The sequence below is a fragment of the Phallusia mammillata genome, chromosome 3, assembly GCF_965637545.1.
Source record: "Phallusia mammillata chromosome 3, kaPhaMamm4.hap1.1, whole genome shotgun sequence".
Classification (NCBI taxonomy): Eukaryota; Metazoa; Chordata; class Ascidiacea; order Phlebobranchia; family Ascidiidae; genus Phallusia; species Phallusia mammillata.
The window spans coordinates 19763185-19782385 of NC_137254.1; the positions used below are offsets into that span (position 1 = coordinate 19763185).

The 19201-nt window shown below is 37.2% G+C and overlaps 3 protein-coding genes across 7 annotated transcripts in view; 2 read left to right on the plus strand and 1 right to left on the minus strand.

Moving 5' to 3' along the window:
- The window catches only part of LOC145217589 (uncharacterized), a gene marked incomplete in the record, with an annotated part of 11117 nt that extends 2894 nt beyond the window's left edge, over positions 1-8223 (plus strand). Inside the window, 15 exon segments of the mRNA XM_080084869.1 lie at positions 269-380; positions 791-929; positions 999-1116; positions 1175-1298; positions 1362-1460; positions 2031-2083; positions 2138-2200; positions 2259-2300; positions 2365-2449; positions 3744-3859; positions 4029-4112; positions 4174-4232; positions 5854-5911; positions 6279-6320; positions 7149-8223. Of these exon segments, the coding sequence (XP_079940995.1) occupies positions 269-380; positions 791-929; positions 999-1116; positions 1175-1298; positions 1362-1460; positions 2031-2083; positions 2138-2200; positions 2259-2300; positions 2365-2449; positions 3744-3859; positions 4029-4112; positions 4174-4232; positions 5854-5911; positions 6279-6320; positions 7149-8095 (2141 nt within the window).
- Positions 8224-8413: 190 nt separating this feature from the next.
- Positions 8414-18908, minus strand: LOC145217591 (palladin-like). Of its 5 annotated transcripts, none has more exons than XM_080084872.1 (18): positions 18763-18908; positions 17592-17776; positions 17404-17520; positions 12680-12773; positions 12355-12612; positions 12122-12205; positions 11957-12059; positions 11669-11740; positions 11196-11321; positions 11022-11120; positions 10802-10951; positions 10170-10267; positions 10005-10088; positions 9794-9926; positions 9351-9558; positions 9123-9285; positions 8842-8975; positions 8414-8720 (listed from the first exon to the last, which is right to left on the minus strand). In XM_080084872.1, the coding sequence occupies exons 1-18, from the start codon at positions 18765-18767 to the stop codon at positions 8569-8571; spliced, it is 2265 nt and encodes a 754-aa protein (XP_079940998.1). In that variant the 5' UTR covers positions 18768-18908; the 3' UTR covers positions 8414-8568. The 5 variants fall into 5 exon arrangements, with proteins under 5 accessions (XP_079940998.1, XP_079940997.1, XP_079940999.1 ...); XM_080084871.1 differs by lacking the exon at positions 11669-11740 and adding an exon at positions 11792-11887; XM_080084873.1 differs by lacking the exons at positions 10005-10088; positions 11669-11740 and adding an exon at positions 11792-11887.
- Positions 13182-16415, plus strand: LOC145217590 (uncharacterized). Its single transcript, XM_080084870.1, has one exon. It carries the CDS (start codon positions 13304-13306, stop codon positions 16382-16384), a length of 3081 nt encoding a protein of 1026 aa, XP_079940996.1. The 5' UTR covers positions 13182-13303; the 3' UTR covers positions 16385-16415.
- Positions 18909-19201: the final 293 nt, after the last annotated feature.

The window sequence follows — 19201 nt, forward strand, 5'->3', positions numbered from 1 at the left end:
GGTAGCCTAATTTATGGGAATTTTTCATTGTATTTATTGTAAAGTGTTTTAAACGAGATAGTGTACTAATTTGCACTAACATTTAACTTAAGTTTGCCTGGTCCCCTACTAAGTAGGTAACTTTGGAAACAGCAATATTGATGAAATTAAAGGACATATAAATCAATATTTTGAAATCTTTTCATTTGATCAGAACTATATGACACCCTTCCAAAATATATGATGTAAATCTCTACACTAATTTACCTAAACAAATAATATAACTTAGGTACATCGACAGTTTCCCTTGGTGACACTAACCCACTTTCATCAAATGGATTTGGAACCATTCCATCTGATAGACCTGTCATATATTCCAATGTCAGTTTAAAGAAAAATAAGTAAGAAATATGCTTTCTTTCTGTTTATTTAACTTTGACATACTATTTAGCACCTACTAGCTATGGTGACCAGAAGAGATACAATTATTTCTATGGCATCTTGCTCCATAAAGGGTATTAAAGGAATTTGTGGTTGGATACTTTGCATTATCATGCTAAAAGCTTTTTTATTACAAACAGTTCTAACTAGAACAAAAAGTAATAGTTTACTAGTCCGCAACACTTAATCCTGTGATTTGCTTTAATGTAGTGGCTGCAACTGGCTGCAACTGGCTGGGCAGCTTATGTTAAATTTAAGATTAACTCCAGCTTGTAAGAAGGCTATGAGATTTACTCCAACTTGTACATTAAATCTGAATAACAAATATAGAGTGTAGTAAAAATGTATTACAACTTTTTTTTGTTTTTAGACGCAGGCCATATTCTCGTGATGACCTTGAGCTATCATCCAAGGGTCGTTGGAAATTTTGGAGAGCACCTGTAACAAAAGTTGACAATTCCAATACAAAAAGACAAATTGTATCCTCAATTAAAAGCCAACATACTCAGGTAAATGTTTCTCCTATCTTCCAACTGATATGTCTTTGGTGGCTGGTAACAAATTGTGCTGTGATTTAGGGTTCTGCAGTTCATCTTAAAAGTGCAAGTGTGACATTGGATACACTTCTGAATAACATTGACAACGATTTTAGTCAGAAAATGTTGCAGTGGCAAGCAACCAATAGAACAAGCAGAGGTACAAGTACTGTCTCTAACAACATTATTTATATTTATTTCATTTTTTTATGCTGTAGCACCTTCACGTGCCTCAATGACAAGCACTGAAAATGTTGTGCGCACATTGCCATCAAATATGCATAAAACTACCACATCCATAAGTGATGACAATTCCAAAACAAATGACTCCATTAAAGCAAGGTTTGTTTATTATTTGGAAATCATCAACAGAGTGAATCCAATAGTTTTATTCCTCATATTTAGTGGATCTGACGAAATTCATAGCAAGGAAAGTTTTAAGAAAAAAATGAGTCGATGGGAAAAGGCAGCTGCAAGGAAATTATCATGGCATGGTGATTACAGGTAAAAATACTTATTACCCTGTAGATCTTTGATTTAAATTACAAATAAACCCCAAAAAGGTATACTGAAAAGTTTACTGTAGCAGCCAAGAGTATTTCTAGAACTCATGGTTGGTTTTTGGAACAGTTTGTTTTAACAAAACAGGTTGCCTTGGCTGTGTGCTGTTTAGCTTGGAAGGTAAGCAAACAGGGCTCAGTGGTCAAAAGAATCTACAATATGCAACATTCACCCTTATTACTGCAGAAATACAATAAACAAATAACAATATAAAAGAAAAACACAGTCACTTATTGTTTTATCATTCCTGTTTAAGAACACTACATTCAGGTTATGTACAACTTGTCTAAAGTTTTCCTCGTAGGCCAAATTTGTCAAACTTTATTATCTTGTTTGTTGCTTGTGTCTTCAGCATATTAGTAGGCTTACCTTGGCTAAATTATCTTGTCAATGCTTACTCTCAAAGTATGTAAAATTCACCCCTTGAATATACTCTGCAGTAAGCTTTTGTTGTGCATAAAGTAATTGAAGTTTTATGAAAACTAATTTCCTCAATTAACAATTCACATTTAGACGCAGTAAATCTATGGAACGAATTGATGATTCCAGTGGCCAACTTGAAAAAGGTGCATTTTAGTTTGTGTGTAAATATAGAAAAATAAATTATTTAAATTTTACAGGCTTTGTTCAGCAAAACAAGATGGTGAAGGACTTTTACAAATCAATGCCCTGTGTGATGATAGGTAAATATTATGGGTTGGTTGTTTATTTTTGTTTATACACTTCTTTCTTACTTTTCAGATGGCAAAGAAAACCTAGACCTGAAAATTGAAGCTCCTAATGGTAGTTTTAAAATTGCATGTATTTATAGTTACTTTTTATTGATGCAAAGTTGTTTTTTGTGCAGTGAATGGCAATCCAAGTTTAACTGAATGGTCTGCTCTGCAAGAGGCCTTTCCTACAAAATCATCTGTAGGCGATCCAATTCGGAGGTAACGTTTTTTTGCCTGTAAATGTTTACTGTACTTACTATGCCTATACATTCTGAAAACACAACCCAATGAAAAAACAGTAAAATATCTTTGTGAGTTGTTTGTTTGTTTTTTCCATGAAGGAGACACATATTGCTTTTGTCCATATTTTTTTTCTTTTTTCTGTCCAACGCTGGTTTGTTATATGCATTTGGTCAAGAAAGAGTGCTTCAAATGTTTTTAAATTTGGACAGATGTTAGATATTTATCCATATTTGATCTGGAAAGCCCAAGGGAGTAATCCACTGGTTTAAAACTGTGGCGATTTAATGCATAGCGGGAGATAGCTGCTTGACGCATGGACAGGCATTTTACGAGGCAGCCTTTTATATATATGGACATCAGCGCAGTAATGCTATGTGGTTTTATTAAGTTAGCATGCATATGTTCAGTTTTAGTGAAGGTTTTGTATCTTAGAAGTGATTAAAACGACATTTCGGTATTGTACATTTCAGGCAAACGCTGTTGATTAATATGAAGGTAAAAAACTACATGTTTTCCAAAGATGAAATAAAAAGTCGTTAAACGGTCATTGACAAGTTGGCCGCCTTATGACGACTGAAGGTCAGCTTGTAGGAAATGCAGAACACAGTTGAGAATGATTTTTTGTCACAACATAGCATCTTTAATTTTTATGCATATACTCCAGAAACAATACGTAAGATAAATATAGATTGGGAAAAACATTAATGTTAATCACTAAGGACTGCGTGCTGTTAAACACCGTGTCAAAAGATCTTTAAATGGCCATTCGGCAACTACACCGCGATAGGCTTCTGAAGAACAATTAATTTAAATGACAATAATGATGCAAAAAGAATATGGACAAATCGTTTTTAAAGTTGGGGTAATGCTTTCTAATAATTAATTTGTCCTCAAGAATCTAAAAATAACCGCAACATTTGTTTTCTGTAAATCCACACAAACACGCGTGTGGGGACCCATTTGTTTTTGTTTGCAAAAACAATCATATATGTAGATCAAATGATGTTTATAGTCAATTGGTAAATATCGTGTAAAATATATAAAATAGAGGTATATCAGAATACCACCTTTCTAGTTTTTATTATAACTTTATGAATGCTTTACTGCAAAAAATCCTACAGCTCAATTATTTTATAAATCCCCTTTGAGTCTGTGAAAAAAAAACAGCATGTTTAAGACAGCACCACCTTAATGCTTTTTCAGAAAAAAAAGTATTCAAGATTTGGTTGTTATCATTAGATGGAAATATTCATTTTTCTTTGATTTGTAGATTAATTAGCACAAGTCAATCACGATTGGCAAGCCCACTAAGAAAGAAATCTAACAAGAGGCGAAGTTGGTCATTCACAAAAAGACCATCTTCAAAATACTTTCTGCCCACTTCAGGTACAATATAATTAAGCGTAAATAATCTCTTGTTACAAATTTCATAATGATATTAAATTTAAAATGAAATTCATATTGATGTCATTTATTTGAGCAGTTGGCCCAACCACTGAACTGATGGTACAAATATCAGTGAACTTAAAGTGAAACTGTGTTATTACCTTTTTAGGAGAATTTGTTTCTATGGGAAATTTAGGAAAAATAGGTGATGAATATATGTTGGAGCTTGACCAAGAAGACGTCAAGTCAACAGGTGGATAACTGAATTACCATTAAAAAAAATGTAAAAATGTTCTAATCACAAAATATTGTAGGTGTAAATGATGAAGAATTGCAGTACTTAAAGAAAAACACCGCTGACCTTCGTGAAAAAGTAAGTGGTTTTACTGAAAACCTGTTCAAATCTGTAGCAATTTTTCAATTAAAGGTGTGATTAGTTTCACTTTTTTTGTGTAATGTAATCACAATCAGACATGGGGCAATTCGTCATTTTTATTCTAATGCATTCGAATACAGGTTTTGTCGGCGTCATGCTGTATTCGAATGATTGGTTCGGCAGTGCCTGAATACAATTCAAATGGTTGATGTTAACTTTTGAAAAAACAATTCGCGAATACAAAATCTTGAGTAAATTCATTCGAATACAATTCAAATTGTTGTAGGTCCTTGCCAACCTAAGAATTTGCAAATTCGAATACACCATAATTTTTTAAGAATACAATTCGAATTGTTGTCGGCCTTCGGCAACGTAACAATTCGTGAAATCGAATACATGACTACATTTTTACGAATACAATTCAAATTGTTGTCAGCCTTTGGCAACATAAGATTTGTTAGATCGAATACATAACTACATTTTTACGAATACAATTCGAATTGTCGATAACTTTTAAACTAGGAGTAGTCGAGAATGTGTTGCTACATATTTTTTGCCAAAACGATTCGAATACAATTCGATTTGGCAGTGAATGTGACCTGATTTGACAAGTTTTTGTTTATGTTCTGAAACAATGACACAGAGAACTTTGATTATGAAGTTGCATTAATGCAATTGTGTTACAAAGCTTGCAACATTAGGTTGTTTGCAGCAGATGACAGGTGAAGCATGGTTTGTAAGCAAACATATGTAAATTTGGAGAAATTTATATGATGGAGATTTAAATCAGTCAAGCTAATCTGGCAAAACAAAGCTTGTTGGTTTAAAATTTTTAAAATTAATTTGCAATTCATAAACCCAAACGTGACTTTTTACTCATTTAGTTTCGTGCCGTTTTTTTTTTCCGCAATTACAAATACCCGAATCAGTGCATTCGAACTTACAACAGTTGAACAATTCGTGAATATAAATAACTGAAACTATTAAATCGAATTGCTACATCTCAAAAAGCATGCAAGTATTCATGAATACGAATACATTCTTGGGTTTATTAGAATAGTGTTCGAATTACACGTTGTTGTTTTTTGGTCAACTATTCATGAATACAAATACTGGACATGTTTGATTCGAATACAATTCAAATTGATGGCACTAAAACATTACAAACAATTTGTGAATACAAAAACTTGACTCGCATTATTCAAATACAATTCGAATTGCCGGACTTTAAAAAGTGCGTAAGTACTCGTGAATACAAATACATGCTTGGGTTTATTCGAATAGTATTCGAATTACATGTCGATGTATTTTGGTCAACTATTCATGAATACAAATATTTGACTCGTTTTATTCGAATACTATTTGAATTGCTGTCACTCAAAAATTACCAAAGTATTCATGAATTCGAATACAGTCATGGAGGTATTCGTTAAGTATTTGAATACTTGTAGCGTGTATTCAACCCCATGTCTGATCACAATAATGGTAAAATCATGCCCAATCACTGGAATTTAAGCTATAGGTTTGCTTGATGATTATATGCACACAGTCATTTTTATGATTTATTCTCTGAATTTTTACGGTTTTCACTGAATTTTTAAATTTGTGTTTGTTTTAGTTGCAAGGAATGGAGAAAGCACATGTTAGTGAAAATGTTCAGGATTCTTCACATAAAGGTATGCAGAAAAGCATCAAAAATATATTACAGCGGTATTCTTTTTCTTACAAACCCCCCTCAACATTTTCAAAATACTAGACATAGTCCAATCATTTTTGAATGACATCTTTTTACATGAATTTAAGCTGTGTTACTTAAATGCCACATTACTACCTTCAAAAACTTGTAAAATTTGAAACAAGAAAACAAAATTCCTAAGCTGTTATAACCATAGCTTTCTTGTTAGTACATTAAAAAAAAGTTATGGAAGGAAATCACAGCAACAAAGAAACCATGGAATGTTTTGTACAACATTTTTGAATTAAATTAGAAATCTTAATTTTATCCAACATACATAATTTTTTGCTTCAACAAAATTGTTTTAGTGAATAGAAGACCTGCGTCTACCATAGCAAGACTTAATCATGGTAAGTTCATATCACTATTATGATCAACTGATCATTCCAATTAGTTTTATTTGGTTTTGATTTACCTTTGTTTCATTTACTTGTGTTGACGAAATCAGATTCCTCAGATGAAGAGGATTCTTACAAAAGGTTTGCTTTTGTCCTGAAAATTAATGTTTGCATGTCCCTGGAGTTATAATGTAACAGTGGCAACTGCTGAAAACTTCAAGAATTTTCTATACAATCTCTCATTTAATAACTTTGAAGTTTAAAGTAACATAATATATGTTCAGACTTGTCACGAAGCATGTGATCCTGCATGGCATTTCAAGTTAGGCCCAAAGTCTACAGATGAGAAGAAAATTCTTTGTTGCATGATGCATGGCTCTAACTTTTCTTTCATTCAATTGTTACTTGAAGACATGTTTGAATACTGAGAAACTAACTGCAATATCTACTTGTTTTAACAAAGGTGGCTTAAAATTTGCAACTTAATAAGATTTACTAATGCTATTATAAGTGTGGTATATTGCGAATATCCATAAAGAGGCTTTAAACCTGTTCTAGATTTTAATGCCCTTTGACTTTTGCATATAATCCACAGGTCACGTTTCAATTTCTTTGTGTTCTGGCCTAGGTTAACTTTCCATATAAGCAGTAACATGTTGACTTATCCATTCTATATATTGCTAGTAAAGGTTTTTTTTCCAAAGTGAGCATTGCCTTTATCTCTATTTTATTTTACTAACAGACAGATTGGTAATAAACAATCTGTAAGTTTGTTAGATTTTGTTTATCATATTCATCGTGATGATTTAAATTGAGACCTCCTATAATGTATTTGACCAGAACGAAGTGTCCTTTCTTTCCGGCGTTCAAGAATAAGCGGCATACCCCTCCAGTCTTCGTATAACCAGGGTTCAGTATCTATGTCTCCCCTTGAAGAAGAACCAAATGCCACAGCAAGTTTACCCGATATTAACCCTACAAACAGCGGAGACCACTACCAAAACAGACGACATACAGTTTCAATTCTAAACTGTAGTCCTGCTGCGAAACAAAAAGAAAACAAACCCACAGAAACCGAAGAGGCTTTTTCCCAGGACAAGGACGAACTCGTTACGCCAGTCGTGAGTTACGTGACACAAAAAGTTTCGACTTTGAGGAAAAACCAATTGCAGGGTCAAGGTGTGATAAAGGCTGGCTCAACATCAACATTGGATGAACACATTGCCTCTTCCACTGAGTCTATGCCACGAAAGCTGAAAGAAACACAGAAATCAACCCCAAAGAAGGGAATAGGTGGAAAACTGTTGTCGCAGATAGGACGATTTTCAACCAAAACTCGGTTAAACAAAAGACAAAAAAATGCCAATGACTCGAATGAGTCTGAAGACACCACGTGCTCCGGAGACAGAACACCAAAAAAGAGGAAGCCACTTTTTAAATCGTTTAGTGCCAAATCCAAACAGCCATCTGTAACTATTACCACTGTTGACGATCCTCCAAATCCTGTGACAAAGATAAGACAATCACAAAAAATCGCCGACATCAGCAAGCGTTTAAGTGTGGGTAGTGTGCGCAGTAGAACATCAAGCAATCAATCCAATGGCCCTAAGTTGAAATCAGGTTTAGTTTCGCGCCTCAGCCGGAGGTTTAATCGTGGCGACGTAAAAGTAAAACCACCCACTAACTCCAACACGAAGTCGTCACTTGGACAAGACAATAAAAAACTCAACATCAGTAACAACAATAACAATTACATCCCGTGCCAATTGTGTGTTTACGTAGTTTAGATGTATCAAGTGAAGACCAATGTTCGTATGCTTGGTACTTTCAGTATGAGCCATGTGTATCATATTACCTTGTACTATGCAAAAATTCAGCCATTTGGTAAATTGTAATAAACTTGTACCCATGATAATCTGTCCCCTAGTTGTTCAGGAATTTATGTGATGTTCTAGGATGTAATCGGGCGATGCCAAAAGTCGGAAAATGTGCTTTCGCAAAAAAAAAAAACAGTTTCCTAAAAGCAACAAACTTTGTGCAATTTGCTTTGGCAGATGAAACTGTTAGAAAAACTAAGCATTCTTGCAAAAATATAGATTCTTGCACACGATATGCAAAAGAATTTATTGTTATAAAACATTCCATTTTGTAACATGCAAATTATCATGGATTTTTACACGAAACGATTGAGAAAACATGCGCTAATCAAAGCAGTGATATCATTGCGTAAAGTTTATGGGGCACAACATAAAATAGAATTCTACAGTTCTTCCGACTCTGGCAAGCAATGATTGGCTTGTGCGTCGGGTGTCAAAGCTTCTCTCATATCGACTCCAGCAACTTTAGCCAAGTTGGCATATCTGTGTGGTGTGCGAATTCTCCTCCTGTTGGATGGGATGTCAGAAGTGGGGCCTAAAGACGAAAAACTTTAATTTTGACACATAAAAAGAATAAAAAAAAGTGTCTCATTTATCTCTTGTATTTTTAGCAGCAGCATCCATGAAACAAATAAAAAAAATGAAAAATAACTTACTGTAAACATCCAATTTGCAGTTGCAACTTGAAATTCCAGCTTTGTTTGTAGCACTGCATGTGTACCATGCCGCATCTTTCATAGCAGTTCGCGTTATTTGAAGACAGACGTAACCCGATTCGTCTTGATATAATCTTAAATAAAAACCCTTGAATTTAAGACATTGTTAAACGACCCCTAAAAATTAGATCACGGCTTTGAAGCCAATATGCTAACGAATTCCCTTTTATAGTTGCATTAAACATGAGTGGCGAAAAACTTGCAACAAAAGCAAATCTTACTGATGCCTGCCATCTGTTAAAACTTGATCAGATCCTTTCTTCCACGAGATAACAGGCTTAGGAGTTCCAACGACACGAGCCTCAAGACGCACTGGGTCGCCGTCGGCAACAGTTTGGGCAGATAAACGTTGCACGAACGCTGGTGCTGTCATGTACTCCCTTGCTACATGAACAAAAGCGTAATAAACATTTTTTTATCACAATCTTCTCGTAATTCGAATGCCATACGTGTAACATGAAGCTGGACATGGGCGCTGGCGGACCCTGCTTTGTTTCTAGCTACGATGGTGTATTGCCCTTCATCCATTGGCGATGCTCTTTCCAACAACAGACTATGAACGTTGTTTTCGCGCACTAGAACTTTGTGAAGTGAATCTTGCCGTACGGGCAAACCGTTTATGAGCCATTCAATATCAGGAGTTGGTAATCCAGTGACCTTAGTGCGATAAATGTTGAAAATATGTTATTAGTGAAGACAAATTCAATGGCCACCACGTCAAAAGACCTTCGTTGGTATTTATTAAAAGTATCGGTTATTGCCATTATCATTGCGAAAAAACAATGTGATTTTTTCCGCCAATATTTCCAAGAGTTTGTATTGGAAAATTACAAAATGTCACTTATCAGAATGTTCTGAGCAAACAACTTGGACAACAAATGTTCTACATTACCTTGACGTCGAATCGAACTAATTTTCCCTCATCAACTTTTGTGTCGGCATGAGGCTTCTGAATAAATGTTGGCCGATAATATTTCTCCACTGGACTCTCTTCGTCAGCAGCGAGTTCGCCTTTGTCGGGCATTCTTTGAGAACATGCAATTTTTAAGAGTTTTGTAAGGAAATGCTCGCGTCGTTAGAAATAGTAAATGACGATGACTTACTTGAAAACAGAATCGGGCGAGGCCGAGGGTGAAACAGAACGTGGTGGTGATAACATGCGTGGACTTAATGATCTACGTGGTGAGCTAAGTTACATGCAAAACACACACAACCGTATATTAATGATGCGAAACAAAGACAAACAACAGGGGTGGAAACAAACATACCTCGAACGCCCAGCGGTGTTGATAGGAGTTGAGTTTCTTTCAATCGGTGTGTGTTTTTCACTGATCATGGCCAATCTGCCTGTGCTACTGGTGCGACCCTAAAAAACAAAAATCCAAGTGTTCTTTTATGACGATCAAAGATTTCCAACTTCGACGTGAAAAAATACTTCATCGTCTTTAGGCACACGAAGAGCATAATGCCAAATCAGAAGTAGCCTTGTGACGTCGAGTTTTAAGACTTCCTCAGTGTTCTATTAATCTATTTTACTTACACCATACACTTCTAATTATTTTGCGCTTATACCGTTCAATGAAATTACAATATTTCAAGCTGTATATTCGAGCCCCCATAGTGTTTTCCGGGATTTAAAAAACTACTTGTTTCGGTGACAGGAAGTGCATTGGTTCCAACAAACATGGAATTGCGATTTGATATAAGTTTTTACTGGGTTACTAACGAAATGCAGAATATAGCATAAATATATTCGCCTGGAAATGCTTAACCATAGTAAAAATGGCTGATTCGGGTTCGACAAACCAAATATTGTATTCGTAACATCACCAGTTACAACAACAAAGGATAGTCAATAAACTAAACCTGAATTGCACAAGCAGCAACGTTTAAAAATTACCTGCGGGTTAATGGCTAAAGCTGTATAATTTCCATCGTCTTCAAGGCAAAGATGAGCGATAAGAAGTTCATGGTGTCCACCTCCGGCGACTTTTTGGACGTAATGTTGTGAACGTTTTGAAATTTGCTTTCCGTCTTTAAACCAAAAAACCTAAACGTATCAAAGTGTTGACGAATATTATTGATTTTATACGTATAAAATAAATGTAAACAAAATGTACCTTGGCTGTGGGTTTCGCTGACACCTGGCACGTAAATTTTGCTGATGTGCAGTCCAACGCTTTAAAATTCTTCAATCTTGTTATGAATGTAGGAGATGCCTGAGTAAAATGTAGGTTTGTGTCAAATGAAACGGAAGAAAGGAAAGTTAAAACTACGACTATTTTTTTACGTACTTGATCAGCCACCGAAACTTCATCGAAAATCGCATCATCCGGGTCTTCATTTACTGGAGGTGTGCGTTCCAATCTATATTCTATTTCGTTCATTAAACGTTGTTCAAAGTTAGAAACTTTATATTCCTGAAAAAACGTCACTGCAAATGTAAGAAAAAGTCCACGCGATGCACAAACACACACCACTTATCAACACAGTTACCACAAAAAAGTAAAAAACAAAAGAAGACAAGAGAAGTGAAGTAAGTAAAGCGTCGAGTTGGGAAAGGAAGCGTGATATGTTTACTTTAATTCATTGCAGCCTTTGCAAATAAAGCTTGGCGACCCACAAAGAACAATGTATTTTAATGCGTTGGCAAAAGAACGCTCTGATTTTAAATGAGGTGAATACAGTTGTGCAGTGATTCGTTAAGTGACAAAGAAATGGCACATTGGTTAGGTTTGTGGTGAAAACGCATGTGAACCTCAAATACCTGGGGTTCGATTTCAAGTACGGCTGCCAAGGTTGGAGAATAAAGAATGTAATCACCCTGGACTTTGTTTTCCTAATAGAAGGAGGGAAATAGAAGGAACTTTACGTGTGATTATTTATCAACCTGTTCTGGTGATGGTAAGGGGGGTGACGCTGACAAAGACAACCTTTGTGCAATATCTCGTTCTATGAAAGCAAGTTCGCGACTTGAACTGTTTTTCTACAATAGTCGAACCACATAAGCTTGTTAAACAAGTTTAAAAACGACGAATGGAAAGTGAAACCTTACCTGTTTTATTTGCCGTGTTGGTGGCGATGAAATGTTCCTGGCAACTTCATCTACAAGTCTGTCCTTTTCCGCTTTGAAGTTGTGATTTTCGTCTGCATTGTGACTAACAAACAACAACAAATCACCATATGGACCTGGATGTACTTGAATATAGTTGAAACCTACTCAACATTTTTGATGAAAGCGGTGGTCATTGGTGGTGTGATGGTAGGTAACGTAGGTGACTCGTAACGGGGTGTTGGCGAAGGGCTGGGTGAAACATGATTATGTCTCATGAAAATGTTCATGAAATACCGTGTGAGTTTTGACAGAAATTTTATGTAACAAACAATAAACGTTTGACCTTGCAACATATTTGATTTAAAAGCGTCTTGATGATAGTGTTTATGCAATCTTACCTAGGCGACAAAACTACCACAGGTTCTCGGGGAAAATTATTGTTGCCAGTTGAAGCTACAGATTGTGGTGTAGGTACATCAGCGTTGGAGTCATGCGTACTTGAAATTGTTGGACATGAATTTTCGACGACAAAAATGCGTGGATTTTTAGGGATGATATTTAACTTTGAAACCAATATCGGTCGTTCAGATGAAATTATCCCACAATCTGAAGTGGTGGTGGTGGTGGTGGCGTTGCCGTGCGATGAAGTTGTCGAACTTGGATGAAACTTATGAGTTATTAAATTGTAAAACAACATACAAGATACAAACACATTCTACGTACTGATGTGCAGGCAGAACTTGTGTTGGGCGGGTGTTGAGAATCGAAGGTGGAGGTGCAGCAGCTGACTTAGTACTTACAGTATGATAACCGCCACCTTGCAAAAATACAGAAGTTATGTTTAATACAACGTAACCCACCACTCCTAGCGGTAATGAAAATTATAATTACACCTTTCAAAATATTAGGAAATTTGTCTGAATCCTAAATATTTTCGATCACTTTCCAGCAAACATCTAGTTTTAGGTTGTTTTTGAATAAAGCATTTTAATTTTAGTCAAATCGCCCGACCTCATGTTTTCAATATAGTCTGCAACTGCCAGCATTATACATACTTCCGGAATGCGCTTGGTTTGCACTTAAATCAATGGTACATTAGAGTTGGTACGTTTCCGCTTTATTTTATGTAACTTGTCGGCATCACATGAGCTTATATGGTCACCACTGCCCTCTCATTGACAACACATCAAATCGTAGTTTGCTGTTTAACAGCAGTATCCCCCTACGAAGGGACTCGACACCTTGTCGTTGGTGTAGGGGCTTACAATCACTAAGATCGAGTCCAACCCGGTACCCAAACGGCAACGCGCCATCCTGGGTACACGTCTCTCTACTACCTTACTTACTATGATGCTTTACAAAGAAATGAAACAAAATGCTGGATCGAACGTGGCCCAGAATAAAAACGTTCGCGTTCCTGCTGACAACCTACAGAGCCCAGCAGGTTCGAAAAATAAGTTAGGCTCCATTGAATTCCGTAACCAGACAAAGATCCTTTCACTTAACATCGAGGGAAGTTCAATGCCCAAATGCGAATATCTTGGGAAAATCCTCCAACAACACAGAGTCGACATCGCATTACTCCAAGAAACCCACGCTACAGCAACATCACCGGAATCAAAGACCCGAATACCAGGATACACTCTTATTTCAAAAGTCTGCCATGACAAATACGGGATATGCACTTATGCCAGAAACCCTTCTGAAGTAACAGAATTGCAATCAGTTCTAACATCCAACAACACTCACAGATCAGCAGTAAAAATCAAAGAACTAACGGTTGTTAACTTATACAAACCACCAAACAAAGAATGGCCGAATCCTCCTCTCCCATCCTTTCCTCACCCCACTGTTTACATTGGGGACTTTAACAGCCACAACACCGACTGGGGATATAATGAAAACGACAAAGCAGGCGAACAATTAGGACAATGGATAAATGACACGAATCTTCATCTACTATACGACCCCAAAACCCATGGTACCTTTCATTCCTCAAGATGGAACAAAGATTATTCAACAGATCTATGCCTCGTATCAAAAAACGATAACCTCGATCCATTGCCAGCATCTACGGAAATTCTGCCCTCCTTTCCACATAGCCAACATCGGCCCATAATAACTACAGTTGGATTAAAAATTCCTATCATCAACTCCCTTCCAAAAAACAGATGGAACTTCGAACAAGCTAATTGGGAAAACTTTGCCAAAGCCGTGGACCAGACATGCATCCATATTCCTCCATCAGCTCAAACAATACCCAGATTTCACAAACTAGTTTTAAAAAGTGCAAGACGCTACATTCCAAGAGGTAGACGAAAAAAGTATGTTCCCTGCTGGTCAAAAGAAAGTGAGGCCTTGTTCAAAGCCTACGAAGAAACAAATGACAATAATACAGCAGACCAACTATTATCATCGCTTAATAAAGACAGGAGAAACAGATGGATCAGTACAGTTGAAAATCTCGACTTCAAACACTCAAGCCGTAAAGCATGGGCACTTCTACATAAACTGGACCTTAATTCAACATCAAAGCCCAAAACTGCAGCTCCGATAAGTGCAAACCAAATCGCAAAGGAAATTAAACAACGAGGACACCATAAACCAAACCACACTTTTGAAAAATCTGTAAGAAAAGAATATCAACAACTATACCGCACATACACGGAAGATTCCAACCTGTCATCACATATACTAATGTCAGAATTAAAAGAGTCGCTAAAGCAAACAAAAGCGAGCAAAGCTGCTGGAATAGATGGAATTTACCCTGAAATGCTGAAACATTTAGGAAATAACAGTCTTCAATGGCTGAGGACCGCATTGACAGACATTATTCAAACCGGAAAACTTCCCAAAGATTGGAAAATAGCAAAGGTGATAGCAATTTTGAAACCAGGAAAAGATCCAACCAATCCAAGCAGTTACAGGCCAATTTCTCTTCTATGCTGCACCTACAAAGTTCTGGAAAGAATCATACTTGCCAGAATAACGCCACTGGTCGAACCATTCTTACCCTCTGAACAATCTGGGTTTAGAAAACATCGTTGCACCAGTGAACAAGTCCTTGCTTTAACATCACACATTGAAACAGGATATGAACTAAAAAACACAACTGGAGCCATATTCGTAGATTTATCAGCTGCCTACGATACAGTATGGCATGATGGTCTTCTACTAAAACTAGCAAAAATAATAAAATGCAGAACCATGCTGCGAATCATATCAAAAATGACAGGTACTCGTCGCTTCTACACATGTGTAGGTTCCGACACCAGCAAAACTTTTAAAATAAAAAACGGGGTACCTCAGGGCTCCGTACTGGCCCCTACACTATTCAACGTATACATCAGAGACATGCCTAAAACCAAATGTCTTAAATTCGGCTATGCGGATGACTGGGCACTAACTTATCAAGGAAATTGTCTAACAACGATTCAAAACCAACTCACAGCTGATCTCACCACTCTCCAGGAATACTTCACGACATGGTATCTACAAATGAACACCACTAAAACAGTGACAACTCTTTTCCATCTGGACAATCACCGCGCAAACCAACAACTGAATATTACAATTGATGGAAAGCAACTGCCAACGGACCCCAATCCGAAGTATCTTGGAATAACATTAGACAGAACTTTAAATTATAGACAACATTTGGAGAAACTATCAAACAAGATAAAAACTAGAAACTCACTGATCAACAAACTAGCAGCCACCAGATGGGGAGCAAGTCAATCAGTCCTGAGAACATCTGCCTTAGCTTTGTGTTACAGCGCCGCAGAATACTGTGCTTCGACATGGGAGCGTAGTACTCACACTAAAAAATTGGACATCCAACTGAACAGAACAATGCGAATAATATCAGGAACTCTAAAATCCACCCCTATTACATGGCTACCAACAATGAGTGCAATACCTCCCCCACACTTACGACGCAGAGCATCAGCTATGAAGATGATACAGAATCTTCAAACACTTCCCGAGGAAATTCCCCTCACCAAAATTATAAGACAAGCACCAAAAACACGTAGACTAAAATCCAGGCATCCAATCTACAACTTAGAGACTGACAACACTTTCGATATGACTGAAAAATGGAAACAATATTGGTTTAATAACATGCCCGCTGGAGGAGAGCTAGTAGACGACCCAACAACTCCACTGCCAGGTTTCGACTTAGCACATAGACGTAACTGGGTAGCAGCGAACCGACTGCGATCAAAACACGCTCGCACTGCCCACATGCTTCAACGCTGGGGCGAAAGAACGAGTTCGGAATGCCCTCACTGTGGGGCAGATAAGCAAGACACCGACCATCTTGTCCTAAAATGCCCCACAACCAAGTTACAAGGTGGATATCGGACCGTACATGAATGCGATACAGCATTTAGCGACTGGTTTCAAAATATATCCGATCACATCTAAGTTTTTTTGAGACGTGGAAACCATACGACAATATATAACAGCAGTATCAAAAGCAATTGTCAAATTCTAAAACTTCTGACAGTTAGTCGTTGCAACTGTGTGATACATGATTAAAGCGTTTGTTTTCGCACGGATACGTCTGAAACCCTGCAGCGTTCGAAAACTTTTACGTTGGATCACAGGTTGTGCATAGGTCTACATAAGTGCCACTTTCCATTAGCAATGCCATTACTTCCACGTCATTGGCAACTAACGAGGCGCAAATGCACCTGAATAGATTCCCTCTTAAAAACAACAACAGGAGTTTCAACACCTCACAGTTTGCATAAGCGGTCAATGCAATATTGTCTCCACATAACGAACCAGACTCACATTGCTTTAAAAACCGTTACAACTTTAAATGCCATCTTAAGAAGTTTTAATGTTCACATGCCTACAACTTCATGTCACCAAGCGCTGGCGGCGGCACACAAACTGTGATAATTTTGTCTGACACGCACAGCCTGAACAAATCAGCACGGCCTGCCGTTTTTCTGCCGAAAAAGGACATGTCTGCGACCTGCGTCACTCCAATTTCATGCACGAGTAACTCCACACCAAAAATGTTGCCCCAGCGCGTTTACTAACGAAGTCGTTTGAGGAACAAATGACAATCAATTACTGACGTTCAAAACAAACGAATACTAAGAAGGTAAGTCAAAGTGGACCCTAAAGCCCTGTTCCGAATGGCGGTATGTGTCTTTACGTCTGAATCAACATGTAACTGCAAGGTAAACCCATAACCTAACAGGTAACCATTAGCATTTCGGTACTTGCCCACCACAGCACCGCAGTCTAAGTCAAATATGACAACTGACATTAATGGACCATTACCTTCCATCGATTAACTAAGTAAGTGTGTGCCAAATTGTTAAAAAAGATTTTTCAGTAAAACCTCTCGTCTATATTTTACTTTTCTGTGCGTTGTTGTGTTTTGGATAATAAACGTGTGGTAAAACAAAAATGAAAATAGTTTAAACCTCGGACAGCAAGTTTGCAAGATGTTGTAGTTGTCCCAGCGGAGTTGCTTGCCTCACAGATAAATCGTCCAGAGTCCTCGGGAAATGCCTCTCCGATCACAAGTGTGGCAACTTCACCTTTGACACACAATAGAAACAGTCAAGGGCCACCTCTATTGGTTGAACATGGTTTCACGAATGCTACATACCTCTATGCAAGAGACGAAAGTCTGGACAATCTTCAATTACGTCACCCTCTCGTTTCCACGTGATAACGGGCGGTGGTTGTCCTTTCACACGACATTCCAGAACTATGCATTCGCCTTGCGTCGTAGACAAATCCTTCAATGGTTTGTGAAAGTGTGGCGCGGTATCCCCGCTTTTCGGGGAATGGCTGTAAACATTTAGAATCGCCTTGTAAAATAATAATTTAGTTTCATCTCGAATCACTTCACAAGACCATCCGAATATTAGCGGATTTCATGTGTTGATGCACAAACCGCAGTTTCATGTAGCCCTCAGTCGATAATGAGTTAATTGCGCTTTGGGATTTAAACGCCCGCCTTATTGCGTTTTTTAAAATCGAGATTTTTTAGTTTGATTGTAGAGTATGTTTTTAATCAATATAAGCGATTGACTAACACAGGGGTGTCAAACATGCGGGACATAAATAGGGCACACTGCTGATGGTAGAAAATTGTGGTTTCACTGCGCAACTCCGAAATAACGGCTTGACAGGTTCAAAGGTGCAAATCCACATCAGTGTTTATTCTTGTTGAAAAATTCTAAATAAAGTCTGGAAACAAACATCACCAATGTTGACTGAAGTTGAAATATAATGCAAAGAAGTTTATGTGTTTGTTGCTAAAACCAATGAGACGTGTAGGCTACTTAAATAATAAGGCAAGAAATTGTAGAACATGTTATTAATACAGACGCTTGCTACAGGGTCACATCCTTTTTAAAGTTTGAGATGATCTACAGTTTTATACAAAAGTTTGCTGAGCGCTACTGCTGTTTTCCCTGCATTTGTTGCTTTGCTCGCCACGTGAAAACTGCGAACAGAACTATTTAAGTAAAACGATTCTCGGCAAACAAATTATGGAAGCAATAACAAAAAAATTGAAGAGGGACCACTATAATTAAAACGTTTTCTCTAAAAAACATAACATTTCAATAAAAAAAACATTGTTGAAAAAAATACGCCAATCGACGAGAAGGAAAGCCCCTGACTTTTATTTTTCCTTTTTTTGCGCAACCGTTTGCGGTACTTCCTTTGCGTCACTATATTATTTCGTTTCTGTTTCTTTGTATTGCGTCGCAAATATCCCAAAAGAAAAAAAAACATGGCCGTAAAAAACTTATTTGTAAAAAACTCACCTCATAACTTCTTTTTGATGCAGTGATTAAAAACAAGGTGTCATTATTCCCCCAAAAGCATAACACTGTCACTTTCAAAATCTATTGCCTACCAATAAAACAAGAATTGCTGTCAAAATATTGTACCCCATTAGCAACTAGCAATGTTTTATCCGCCTTGTATTATAATTCAAGTTCTCGCTTGATGGCTTGACGAACAAACGCTATCTCTTTCCAATGTGCCATGTGACGTCATTGTGGAACAGCTGGAAGAGCAAAGTGTGTGTGCGACAGGCGTTGCTCGCTACTCACGCATTTAACATGTGACCTCAATTGCATTTGCCGGTATTCATTGTAGGTGTGATCATCATATCACACAATTGTTTGGAATGTTTGTTATTGTGATTTTGGAGAAAACAAAACCAAAAGATATAAATAGGCCGAAACAAAAACGGTACAA